The sequence below is a fragment of the Ptiloglossa arizonensis genome, chromosome 3, assembly GCF_051014685.1.
Source record: "Ptiloglossa arizonensis isolate GNS036 chromosome 3, iyPtiAriz1_principal, whole genome shotgun sequence".
Lineage (NCBI taxonomy): Eukaryota > Metazoa > Arthropoda > Insecta > Hymenoptera > Colletidae > Ptiloglossa > Ptiloglossa arizonensis.
In genome coordinates, this window is record NC_135050.1 from 2,045,547 (window position 1) to 2,058,837 (window position 13,291).

General features: G+C 32.8%; 2 protein-coding genes across 7 annotated transcripts in view; one reads left to right on the forward strand and one right to left on the reverse strand.

The window, feature by feature from the left end:
- The window catches only part of LOC143144832 (uncharacterized), a 115,465-nt gene that overhangs the window by 94,728 nt on the left and 7,446 nt on the right, over positions 1 to 13,291 (forward strand). For 5 of the 6 annotated variants that reach the window (XM_076307636.1, XM_076307641.1, XM_076307640.1 and 2 more), the window contains 6 exons: positions 6,862 to 6,979; positions 8,419 to 8,550; positions 8,737 to 8,760; positions 8,952 to 8,987; positions 9,487 to 9,651; positions 13,136 to 13,255. In XM_076307636.1, coding sequence (XP_076163751.1) covers positions 6,862 to 6,979; positions 8,419 to 8,550; positions 8,737 to 8,760; positions 8,952 to 8,987; positions 9,487 to 9,651; positions 13,136 to 13,255 — 595 coding nt within the window. The remainder of the gene's footprint in view (positions 1 to 6,861; positions 6,980 to 8,418; positions 8,551 to 8,736; positions 8,761 to 8,951; positions 8,988 to 9,486; positions 9,652 to 13,135; positions 13,256 to 13,291) is intronic. The other variant, XM_076307639.1, reaches the window with a different exon arrangement.
- LOC143144834 (histone-lysine N-methyltransferase SETMAR-like) lies at positions 5,318 to 5,828 on the reverse strand. The gene is given in 3 exon segments (XM_076307642.1): positions 5,318 to 5,403; positions 5,406 to 5,652; positions 5,736 to 5,828. Coding segments are annotated over 3 exon segments (426 nt in total).

Consider the following 13,291-nt stretch of genomic DNA (forward strand, 5'->3'; position numbering starts at 1 on the left):
CAAGAGGTTATTACTTCATCGAAACACGAACGCTTTTTCCACAGAAGTAAAATCAATACTTATCACAATTTGGTACACGTTCTAAGTATATATTGTAGTCACGCAAACTTATTTAAAAACTTTGAGGATAATGGAACGAATGACATTTAAGAACGTCAACTAGAAGGATTTATACATTAAAGATTTCCCCGCATCGAAGACACTAAAGAACCAGAACAATACTTGAACGATTTGCAATCAATAACGTGTCCTTGTTTTAATTTTTATGCGTTCTTCTCGGCAATTTCACCCAAGATTATTTAACGCTGAATAGATATTCTAAATTCTTTTCTAGATAAAAATTTTGAATAGGGAATAAAAGGTCCACTTTTCTCCTGTCACTGATTAAGTAAAACTTAAAATTTGAATTGTAGTACGAAATTGTATTTTACTTTGAACGAAAACCTTATCTGTATCAGACCTGAACAAATTTGATTTGAAGTGAAAATAAGAAATCACTATTTGAAGTATGTAATTTATTTTAGTCTTTTATTTCCAGCAACGTTATATGAGAATAACCGAAAATCGAGTTATTTGAAATAACAATGTTATCTCTACATATTGAATAAATATTTTTTCGTCGTTTACAAATACAAAGTTAACTTTTTAACAAAACATATAAAATTTCCGTCTTATTTTTAGCCATAGAATAACTCACTTAACATATATTTCTAGCCATACTTAACAAAATTTATACAAAAATCTATTGAGCACACTACACATTTCACACACAATACATTTATGATTTCGTATGAATCGTTATCACCTCCCTATTTCAAATAACATTATTTTAAAAATTTCCGGGTCTGATCTGTGTAATTATTCAATCGAATAAACATCGTGAACAAACCACAATACGGTGTTTTGATTCATCTATTATTCGAATAAAATTTCACTCATCTTTCTCATACGAGAAACATTTGAAAAATTCGTGATCTCACGTACAAATAGCATTTGAATCATCGCCAATCGAACGCCATTGTAAACATTGGACAATTTCAGAAAAGTAAATTAATTTCTAAAATTCATCGCAAAGAAGGAAGCTTTCAAATGATCGAATGAAAATGCGATAGATTCACCGAAAGGCAATTTTGCAAATCTCGACGAATAAAATTGAAAAAAAGTAATAACGTTTGTTGCGCTATATGAAACCGAATGCGTTGAATGATATTTAAAAAAATAATTTCTTCCTACCTATGACCACGAACTTTTCAAACACCTTTTCGAATCTCCTCAATCATCCTCAATTTAATCTCTCCTCTCCTTTGTCGTGTATCCGTAAAAAATTCTAACATCGTTAATTTTTTAAATTCCATTATCAAAAACTAATCGATGAATTCGTTTGCAACGATATCCCTTTAAAACGTATTAACAAAGTGTGCTCCTTACGATCGAAAGAAAAAAAAAACAGATTTCGATAGTCGATAAAAGTTCATGAATATTCGAAAAAATTCGAAAATTCCATGAAGCCAGTTGAAACTTGTGACCGATGCATACTTTTTTGCAAAAAAAAAAAAAAGGTCTTGTAATTACGATTTTATTTATCGAATCCAAATTAAGGCGAGCCACAACTCGATCGAAAAACGCTACGTCGAAATAACCTGATGCGGTCGTTCGAATATAATGGCATCGTCGATGTCTGGGGTGTCAAGGGGCGCGAAAAGACGAACTGTAACCGGAAGATCCGGCGTCGCGAGTGGACACGCGGTTGTTGAAAATGAAAATGGACTCGCGCCAAGTAGAAACCGTGAAGAGGGCCGTGATTCTGGACTGTCATCCGAAAGTTCAACGCCAACGACCGGCTCGCCGGTAACAAGGCAACGAAAAACTACCAGCAAATCGATTACTATCGCCAACCCTACTTCAATACCACGCGCCACCATCTACACTGGAAGGTAGTTTTATACACTTGAAACGTTAAATAAATGCGTCTACGATCGCCAACCGACATCGACGCTATTTTCTTTTCTTTTCCGTGTTCGTTAACACCTAGACAAGCGACCAGGCAAATCTCCATTTTGCAAGAACTCACTAAACAACCAAAAGAGGAGATCTCTCTATTAGTACAAACCCGATAAATAAGAAACTAAAGATAACATTAACATTAGCTCAAACGACCAGCAATATTGTACAGGTTTGTGCAAAAAGGCAAGGAGCTGCTTTTACAATTTCCACAGTTCTCGATACTTTTTAACGAAACTTGAAACAAATATTTACTACAATGTTTGTTCAGAGGTTTCATATTCAGTTTTGCTTACTGTAAAGTATATAAACTAAAATTTGAACCGACGTTTAATTACGAATATTTGTATAATCGATAACTGTAAAAATATGGAAATTCTCGTACAAAAGAAAACAAACATTATTTTGTTCTCGAAGTGTTTGTTTATTACGTCGCCCGCGAGGAAACTGAGATAATTAAACAAATTTCGATTATCGAACGATGTAGTCATTGTATAAAAAATATGTTGGATCATCGATGGAAAGTGTTGTTCAAATATTGCCCGCTAGATAGCAAATTTACACGAAAAATGTAAAATTAAAAACATTGCGAATCCCTGTTATCGTAGGCAATCGAAATAATTGATTGATTGATAATAAAGTAAACTCGTTTGAAATTTTTCTTCAGATATTGATAGAAATTTTTCTTGATAGCAATCGAGATAAGTTTGCATTGTTCGAGTTGTATCGCCTATTTTTTAGGAATGCAACAAGCAATGATTAATATTTTCATACTCGCTCGTACAATGATATCGTTCAAAATGTAATTGTTTATGAAGTGAAACATTACAATATTTGCAAGCAAAGTGGGTAATGATTTTTTCTTCGACACATTGTTCACTATCGTCGGGATAAAATTCAAAAAGTATCTTTTAATATCGTATCGAGTTATAAATTACAAGTTGGAAATGTGTTATCATGTATACACGTTATTTGATATTTGAAAGGTGACATTTCAGTGGCCATTTTAACATTTCAACTTTTATCTAATATCTAAACTCGTCATAAAATAAAGAACATTTTCATCGTACTACGCTTCTTTACTTGCAAAAAGGCAAAAATGCGTCGCAAAGTTGACGCGAACAAATTTCTGCTATTTATAGAGCCTATGTAGAGGGTGTAGCGTGCAGAAAATGGTTTCCTAAATTTAGAATGTGTCTACGAACATGGATAAAATCAAATCTGTGATTGATAGTGACCGCAATTCCACGACTCGTGAGATTGCTACGGAATTACAACCACTATTGGTTCACGACATTTAAATAAGCTTGAGATGGCCAGTAAGATCGATATTTAGGTATCACATCAGTTAACTACTTCAAGGACAAATTTCTTGGTTTAAAGAAACTAAAATTCTAACTGACGTTAAATCGTAACGTTTATTAATATTGTGTTACCCTATTACATTATTAGAAAATTGGATGATCAATTAACAATTGTAGCGAGTACCTACACGTTAAAGTATTTAAAATCACTCAAGAACGAGTATCTGTGCGTTACAATATTTATATAATTGATCAATTATAGATTGAAAAATAGTTACAATATTTAAAAAATGTTAACCGATGTTGAATCAAGACATCTGTTAAAATGGTGACAATGTTACCATATGTGATATCCCTGGGAAATTTAATTATTAATAATATTGTTCGCATTTGTAACCAATGTCTACGTGTTACTATATTTCAAAAAATCCCAGATATAACATTCATTCGTATATATACACCGGTATCCTAAAACAGTTAAGTAAAAATAATTGAATGGACCGAATTCCTATGCACGTATGACTCGCTACTGAACTGCAATGGAAACGAGTTCTTGGCGAACGAGTCATCGCGGGCAATGAAAAGTGAATTCTATGCGACGTTAGTTGGAAAAGATCATGGTCACAGCAGACGATCGAAAAGACTGAAGTGCACGTGTTTAACATTACATAAAATAGGCTAAAGCACATCGATCGTAACAGATATTTTATTAACCCCATTTATACCAAAAGTAGAAAGTATTTTTTATATTCTTGAAAGTTTAATGATAACATAAACCTAAACTATCTCCTCTAAAATATAAACGATATTGATTATTTTATACACAAAGACTGTCGGTATGCACAAATGTGGCACTACATTATTTTCTATAAAAACAAAATTTTCTCTCAATAGAAAGACTATTTTTCAAAGATGTAGAATGGAATGCGAAGAAGAGTTAGAATGATGGCTGAAATGTGACCTTTCAAATGACATTTAACAAATGTGTGCGGGATGTTAATAATGGATCGAAAAAGCAGATGGGATTTATGTTGTTATTAAGTCGAGAAAATAGGACGAATATATGTCACAACTCGATAGAAATTTTTAATAAATTAAACTGATTATTCCACTGAGTAAAGAAAACCTATGTCTGCGGAATTTCGCTTTGTACCTTTCGTCCTCGACAATGAAGCGAGACGAGAAAACGAGAGATATAGCGGTGGGGTAACCAGACGTTGCGGTGGGGATAGCCTCTCAGTGACCTTGAGCGGTCAATATTTTCTCTCCCCTGAGTATAGTAGATTCGATTCATTTTGAAACGAATTTACGCAATAAACCTATTTTTGAATATAAAATAACGTAAAAATAATAATGAAAAGCATATTCAAAGACTATTCTCCTACCAAATCGAATTGATGGTTCGATTATAATTTTTCCAAGTAATGTACTCTATTATGATTGTTAATGTAATTTATTACAAAACCTTATATAAATGAATAAGAACACAAAGAATGTCAAATGTATAAAGAAACGCAAGAAGAACTTCTAAATGTAAATATTTGGTGAAATAAAAAGTTCTGAGCGTTTTTCCTCTTTATTTCGACGATGAAATTAACAAAGTTAGAATTTTCGAATTCAGATCAAATATGCGCCGTTTTGTTCGATAACTTTTGTCCAATTTGAAGGCAATTTCATAATTCCGCGATCGAACAAGTCCTCGTCCCTATTGGTAAAGAACTTGACCAGCTCATTTTCACAAGCCTCTCTTGCGGCCAGTTTTTTATCATGAAGAAAATTTTACAAATGCTTGAGAAGGGTGATAATCGCTCGGGGCTAGCTCTGAAGTTATGTCTGGGACATAACTTCCCATCCAAGCTCTCGGAGCTTCTGGCGCGTCGTTAAAGATTTGTGCGGTCTGGCGTTATCTTCATGAAACACAAAACCCTCTCTATTGGCCAATTCTGGACAGTATAGTTAACAGTTGTTGACAGTCTAGGTCCGAATTGAGTGATTGGCTCGATGGGAGCAGCTCATAGAGGAAGATTCCCTTCCAATCCCACCAAACATACAGTAAAATCTTCTTGGTCGTTAATTTGGGCTTGGCGATCGTTTGGGCCGGCTCACCACGCTTGGACCACGATCTGTTTCGCCTGTTGTTCTCGTATGTGACCCATTTTTCATCCCCAGTCATCATCCGCTTCAAAAACGAATCGATTTCGTTACATTTCGGCAAAGAATCGCAGGCATCGATTCGCTCCAAAAGGTTCTTTTGCGTCGATTCGTGTGGGACCCGTACATCGAGCTTCTTCTCAAGACTAGCCTTATGCAAATGGTTCCAAACGGTTTTCTGGTTAATCTTCAGTTCCTGGTCAATGGAATAAGTGCTCGCGTGTCGGTCTGGCTCGACGATTTCCATGATTTTATCAACATTTTCGACGATTGGCCTACCAGAGCGTATCTCATCTTCGACATCCATATTACCAGAACGGAAGCGTTGGAACCACTGCTTTGCTGTTGCATTCGATACTGCATTGGGTCCATAAACAGCACAAATTTTTTTGGCCGCCTACTCCGCTTTTTCCCCTTGGTCGTAGTGGTACTGAAGAATGTATCGAATTTTCTCTTTTTTTACCTCCATTTTGGAACGCTCTAACACGCAACTGGATTCACTAAACACAAAACTGTCAGAGAACTTTTTTTAAAGCGTTGTGTCGCCTTTAAGTCGCAGTATAGAATGACAAGATGCAACGTATACATCGTGAGATGTAGCTCGCTAAAGCCATCTAACGAAAAACGCTCAAAATTTTTGATTTCGCCCATTATGAAAAGATACGATTTCAACTATTTCGCTTTATTGATAATTACTTTAAAATTATTATTTTGTAGCTTTATCTGTATATTAATACATCAATGTGTAAGCTGTGTTATCACTCATACTGCACGCCTTATCCCTGTTTAATAGCTAAATATATATCTAAATTATAACTCATTAACAATAAAAACGTAAAATTAATGTCTTAATTATTTCCAATATTTTTAACAAATTTTTCAAATAGAAAAATAAATTTTCAATGTAGGTTTAATTTAATTTGTTAAGTAAAAATCGTTCGAACGTTGATTCGAAACACTTTGAGCTTTAAAACACGAAGAATCTTCTCAACCTTTGGAACTTTATGAACTTTGGAATTGAAACTTTCAAACATACTTGTATCTTCGATTACTTTTATATTTCACGTTTCTTTTTTAATTTATCGAATCTTAAGAGTTAAACGAACTTTATTCTCGTTAATGACAGCATCTCGAGTGTTTTTTTTTTTTTAAACATCACCAAAACATGTCCGTAAATCGTAATATACTAATCGTGAAATGGCAATTTCCCAAAACTTTAATTGAAAAAGACCATTGATTAAACATTCCTTGTATATAACCCGAAAACAATATTCCAATCTTTTTGGTTAGAAAAATAAATAATATTCTAATTAATTCCAAACTCGTAACGTATTATACCGAAGTTCAAATTCCCACGATGCATTGTTTGAAAAATAAAACGAATCTCTTACTTTTCTTGTTTCAGAAACGAGTGTGATAAAACAACAAAAATATGGCGAAGTAGATCTGTGACTGATTCACCACGTTCTGTAGATGGGACACGAAATCGTCAATTTTCCAGTCCTTTAAGAACATCAAGAAACGTAAGTAATTTCCAAATTTACACTGTCGTTCATACATTCATTGGAATCATTGTACGATTACTCTGTAGCTGAACCATAAGAAGAATCGACTTGAATAAACTTTCACCATTCATTTTGATAGGGATCATTTTTCCTCCACTATGTTGGCCAATAATACTACTACAATTGATGAAATTTCCTACAGTAGACTTTTAATAAAATTTTTCTATTACGAAAAATGACAAAAGTTCGCACGGGAATACAATGGTCGACTGAAGACGAATTTTAAACTAGAATTAATAACGATACAGTAATTGAACAAAATACAGAGGTTTGAACGTAGACTTGAAAATGTACTTATACTCTCTGAGCCAAAGAAATGCAGCAAAATTTAAGAATTTTAGAAGTAAATGAGGTGATGATAAGATGAGGAAAGATTTAAGATAGGGTTGAAGAACCTTTTTGTATTGAAAGATCAAAATTTATCTAATTTAATATAATATACAACGGAATATTTTATTCTTGACGTGTTCGTCAATTTTAATTAAAGACTGTTTTTAAATGTGGAATTTAAATGAAGATACATGTAATAAACCCGAAAACAAGTTTGTGAACGAGATTCTGCAACAAGCGAATACATTCAATAGCTATAACTTTAAAGCAATGCTACATACGGATCGATGTACATATTTGTATTATATCTTTATGAAACTGTTATCAATGAATCGTGAAGCTTTCTCAATGGAAACGACTTCAAACACGACTTTATGAAAAAGTACGTGTATATGCAGAATTCAAAATCGTTTCGATTTACGTGTAATCACAAATAATTCAAATTAAGTCATGTTCGGACTCATTTTCACCAATGAATATAATATTACGACTGCCATAACATTGGTAGTCGTAAAAATATAATAAACAATATAAGACATTTTATTTTCATTAACAATCAAACTTGATCGTGCAACAATTGTTGAACTATTACTTTATATATTTTCATGCATTACTTTCTAGAAGTAAGACAGAGGGGGGCATTAATTCGTGTAACTTAATAATAAACAATATAAGACATTTTATTTTCATTAACAATCAAACTTGATCGTGCAACAATTGTTGAACTATTACTTTATATATTTTCATGCATTACTTTCTAGAAGTGAGACAGAGGGGGGCATTAATTCGTGTAACTTATCCTACCAATTAAATCGATTCTTTCGTCAGCACGACTATAAATAAAACTATTACGAGAAAACGGATCCCCCGTTGTCGAATTAATGAAATAAATAACCAAATGATTATGCACGTATCCCACGAATGGTTAAATGTACAAAAAAAATTTATTTCACTTTTTCGATTCATTTTCGGTTGTACCATCGGTTTTGTTTCCGTTGTAACATTTATCGGTGATATGATATCTGTATACGTTTATATAATTATATACTCGCAACGCTTATTTTCAGATCCAATCACCAAGTATCGACTCTGGAGATGAAGGAAGCCTTCGAGTCGATCGTGACACTTATCAACATATGTTTCAAGACATTGTTTCCATGAAAACAATGCTCCTGAAACTCAAACGAGTACTTCAGGAGGTATGTACGTTAGATAAACCAACTCTGTGTTATATTAATGCTGCACCGTGTTTATAATTCTACGTTTTCTTTATTATGAAACACATTCTTCTTATTTATATTGCACAAGTATGGTGTGCTTCTCTATTAACACGCATTTCTTTATTATTTTTCATTATTATCATCAACCATGATTTTCCCTTCAAGTCAGAAGAGAACGGTTTGACGAGGGTACGTTGTTCTTACGTTTTTTTTTTCCTGTACACATTATGTTTGAATCCGTATACTTTTGTATTACATTTATTACTATTATTGTTGCTGTTAATTTTATTATTATTATTGTTAGCTCATTATTATTAATGTAATTTAATTATATTATAATTGTATAAAATACTGTATAACGTGTCGCATTATGTCCACAGGCAGAAACTCTCAACCCATTCGACAATTCCATGAAGGTCAGCAGTTTATTTTTTTCTTGATCTTTAAATTTTCATTTCGTTCGAAACTGAAGAAAAGTCGAATTACTTGCAACACGTTCAGAATTTTCATTACAGAATGAATATTAAAGTGAATTTTAAAAAGTTTGAAATATTTTTAGAATAGGATATTATTTAAAAGAAAAATATATTCATAAACATAAATTTTGTATAAATTTCTTTCAATATTTTGATGAATAAACCGAAAAACAATATTCTAGTTTGTAATCGATAATGAAACACCTTATAAGTTGTTATCAATTTCTTTGTAAAAAACGTATTAAAGACGCGAAAGAGCTATCTTTTACGTCACTTCGTGTTAACTTGAGCTTTCTGTAATAAATAAGAAATATTAAGAAAAGTGTTGCAAGGAATTTTATTTCAAAACAGTCGCAAAAAAATGTGTACCTTTTTATTATGGTACCTGCCTTGTCTTATATTTAAAGACATTTTCGAATTTATATTTTATAAATTTTAGAATGGTCTCTTCTACAACCTGAACGAGGGTGGTACCGCAGATGTTAGCACATCACCTGGTAGTGGAGGTAGTAGTATCGCGGACGAATTAACTGATTTACGCAGACAAGTGGTGTTTTTGCAAGGCCAAGTAGAAGACAGAGATCGAACTATACAATTACTACAGGTAAAAAAGCCATGTTTCCCCCTGGGAGAGAAAGAATTCAGATTTATCGAATAACTGTTCCACCCATTAAATTATATACCCAGAGTCTAAATTCTCCCCTGTCAACAGATTCTTTCTCTGTAAACTTAATATACCACAGACCACAATTAAAGGATTTGGAATCTAAAGAAATGAAACAAGTATCAGATTTTAAATTCAAAATAACCTAAAAATAAAACATAAAAATAAGTCTCTCTACTTATTATTCTTTCATTCTGAAAATTATAAAGTGAGAAGGAATCGGCCAATCGAATTATCGAATCAGAATCTATACATATCTATGCTAAAACTAATATTTTCCAAGATACAGTAAAACCTCGATGATTGCTTGAGAATCTCGTTCTTAGTATTGTGTTGACAAGTAATAGAGTTGAGAACATCACTTTGAGGCGTCAAAGAATGGATAAAGTTTGGAAATTTTTTTTATAAACAATTATTAAATGAAAATTTTAGTCTTTTTCATAGAATAAAAATATAATTTTCCATGGTGCACGGTCCACAAGAGCTTTTCGCGTGACATGACCCGTCCAATTATTTATCGATAGAACTTCGCTAACTGTTTGAATTTCGAAATATCTTTTTGACATAACATTTTACATACTTCAAACTTTAAGAATATAAAAAAAAAATTCGATTTTTCGACTCGTTAGGATAGTGTTCCTTTTTAACAGGTTAGATTTTTGTTAATATGAAAATTATTGATCACAAGAAAAATCATTGACATATTCCGTAATTATTCACTTTTGAAGATACGAAACAATATTTGAGAGAATAAAGTATGATAGATGACAAAATTATCGAATCGATTATACAACCAGAATTGATGGAAGATGAAGAATCAAATAATTTAGAAACTTCAAATACAAATAGAAATGAAAAAGTAAATTGAACAAAAGGAAAGATTAAACTTGAAACTGCGATGAGATATGTTGAACAGCAAGAAAATTGATCAGCAATTGACATATTATTTTTAAGAGAGTGGCGCGATATCGCATTAATGAATAAAACGAAATATACAAAAAAAAAAAAAAAACAGAAAAAGATCAAGGACTTTTTTGAAAAAAATGACATTCGATAAATATTATATACATATTATGGTGTAATTATACGTATGTACTGTATATACGTACGTATATATAAATAATAAACGTTATAAATATATTTAATATTAATTTTTGTTGATATATATGTATGTAATATCCTATAAAACATGCTGTCAGATTGACTGATCATTCGTTTAACCAGTCAAGATCTGATCCCGCGGAGGACTGAATAATCAGAAGTCTACTGTACTTGTAAAAATATTAGGTGGACCGGAAAGTAATGTCGTTTCTGCGCATGTCACTATTTGATTGTCATTTGTCAGCTCATTGTGTACATTAAAGTCGTAGCAAAGACATTCTGAGGTTATAGTGACTTGTTTAGTTGTAAATAATTAAATTTAAAATTTTTCTTTACAATTTTGGGTGAAATGGCCAGCCAAATACCAGAAGAGGTACATATCGGGCATTGCATGCTTTTTGAGTTTCGCAAGGGTAGTAACGCAACAGTTGCTACCAAAAACATTTGCGATGTTTATCCAAATGCATTAGACGTTCGTAAATGCCAAAGGTGGTTTTCCAAGTTCAAATCCGGTAATTTTGATCTTTCCGACTCGTATCGATCAGGAAGACCAACAACGTTAGACAATGACGTGTTAAGTGCGGAAGTGGAAGCAAATCCGTGTCAGACAATCGAGGAATTGTCAAACAGTCTTAACCAACCTTGATCGACCATCCAAGAACATTTGCAGCAGATTGGGAAAGTAAGCAGAGCAGGTGTTTGGGTCCCGCATAATCTGTCCGAAGAGAACAAGGCTAACCGATCCACCACATGCAACTTATTGCTTCAACGGCACAATACAGAAGCGTTTTTTGATCGCTTGATCACCGGAGATGAAAAGTGGGTTCTTTATGATAATCCAAAACGCGAAAGGCAGTGGCTCTCTCCAAATGAATCGCCACAAAGTACTGCTAAGCCAGGTTTACACCCCAAAAAGGCCCTTTTGTGTGTTTGGTGGAGTATTCGCGGCGTTGTTCATTTTGAAGTGCTGAAACCTGGACAGACTGTGAATGCAGACCTTTACTGTGAACAATTAGATCGTGTAAATAAATCTTTAATTGAAAAGTGGCCAGCGATTGTCAACAGAAAAGGCGTTATTCTGCAACACGATAATGCAAGACCGCACTGCGCAAGACGAACCTTGGCAAAAATTAATGAATTGGGGTGGGAGGTACTGCCTCACCCACCATACTCGCCCGATGTTGCACCATCGGATTTCCATTTATTCCGATCGCTTCAACACTTTCTAAGTGGCAAAAGATTTGCAAATTTGGATGATATTCAAAATGCCATCTCTGTATATTTTGCTCAAAAACCAATTGATTTTTATCGATCCGGCATTGAAAATTTGCACACTAGATGGCAAAAGGTTGTTGATAATGAGGGTGATTATATCATTGATTAAAAATAAAAACTCGTTAAAAATTTATGTGTTTGAATTTAATGTAAGGAAACGACATTACTTTCCGGTCCCCCTAATATTTCTATCCCATTTTCTTGAAACTATAAAACATCTACTGTATTTATCCTCTAAACCAACGTTAAAGCACTATTTATTTACCGTCAAGATATAAAAATTAAGAGATTACAATTTTCATACAACAGTAACAGTATGTATCTTAATACTTTTATCCTGAATTTGGCGATAAAAACTAGACAATCTATTTAAAAAAAAACGGAATCATGTTATATTCCCCTCGAGGCCATATTTGAGATTAAAGACACTTTGTCTCCATAACTCTGTTGCATCACTTCTCATATATGATATATTTTCACCAAATGATTATAAAGAAAATTAATGAATGTGAATTGTTATGTACACTATGGACCAAAATTTATAATAAAAATGAAATTGAGAAGATTCTATGGTTCAAAATAAGACAAAAATATAAAATAACAAAATTGCATTAGACATTTCATGTTTGAGAAAAATGCACTTAAAAATCTATCTACTGTACATACACCCAACTGATAATTGGCATTATGGATTTCAATGTCAGGCACTATTTACTATCAATGCCTTCTTAAGGTTTGTGGAAAACACTTTAAACATCTGTAATGGAATCTACAGATAGATGCACGCGTATTAGATTGATTTTCAAATACATTTTTCTTAAAAAAGAAGCTTGTGATGCAATTTTGTTATTGACGCTAACAATAACATTCAGAATATAGTGTATAATGAAAATTTCAGTATTTTTAATTCAATGTAATTCCAATATTCCTGTATACATATAGAAGTTATAGTATTATTATCACAAGCAAACATTTTATGCATTGCAATTTAATAACTTGATCCGACAGTTTTTCAGACCCGATTTGAATCAGTTTTTATATTTTCCAGTTCCAAATGTCCAAGCTTCAAGGACCTAATGGGGTCGACGGCCAAACTTGTGCTTTAATCAATAATCATAATACTATTCCATCCGCGAATATGTGCAACGCTGCTACACAAACAGAGAAGGTACGTTTATCATTTACAATTCGCAACACCATAAAA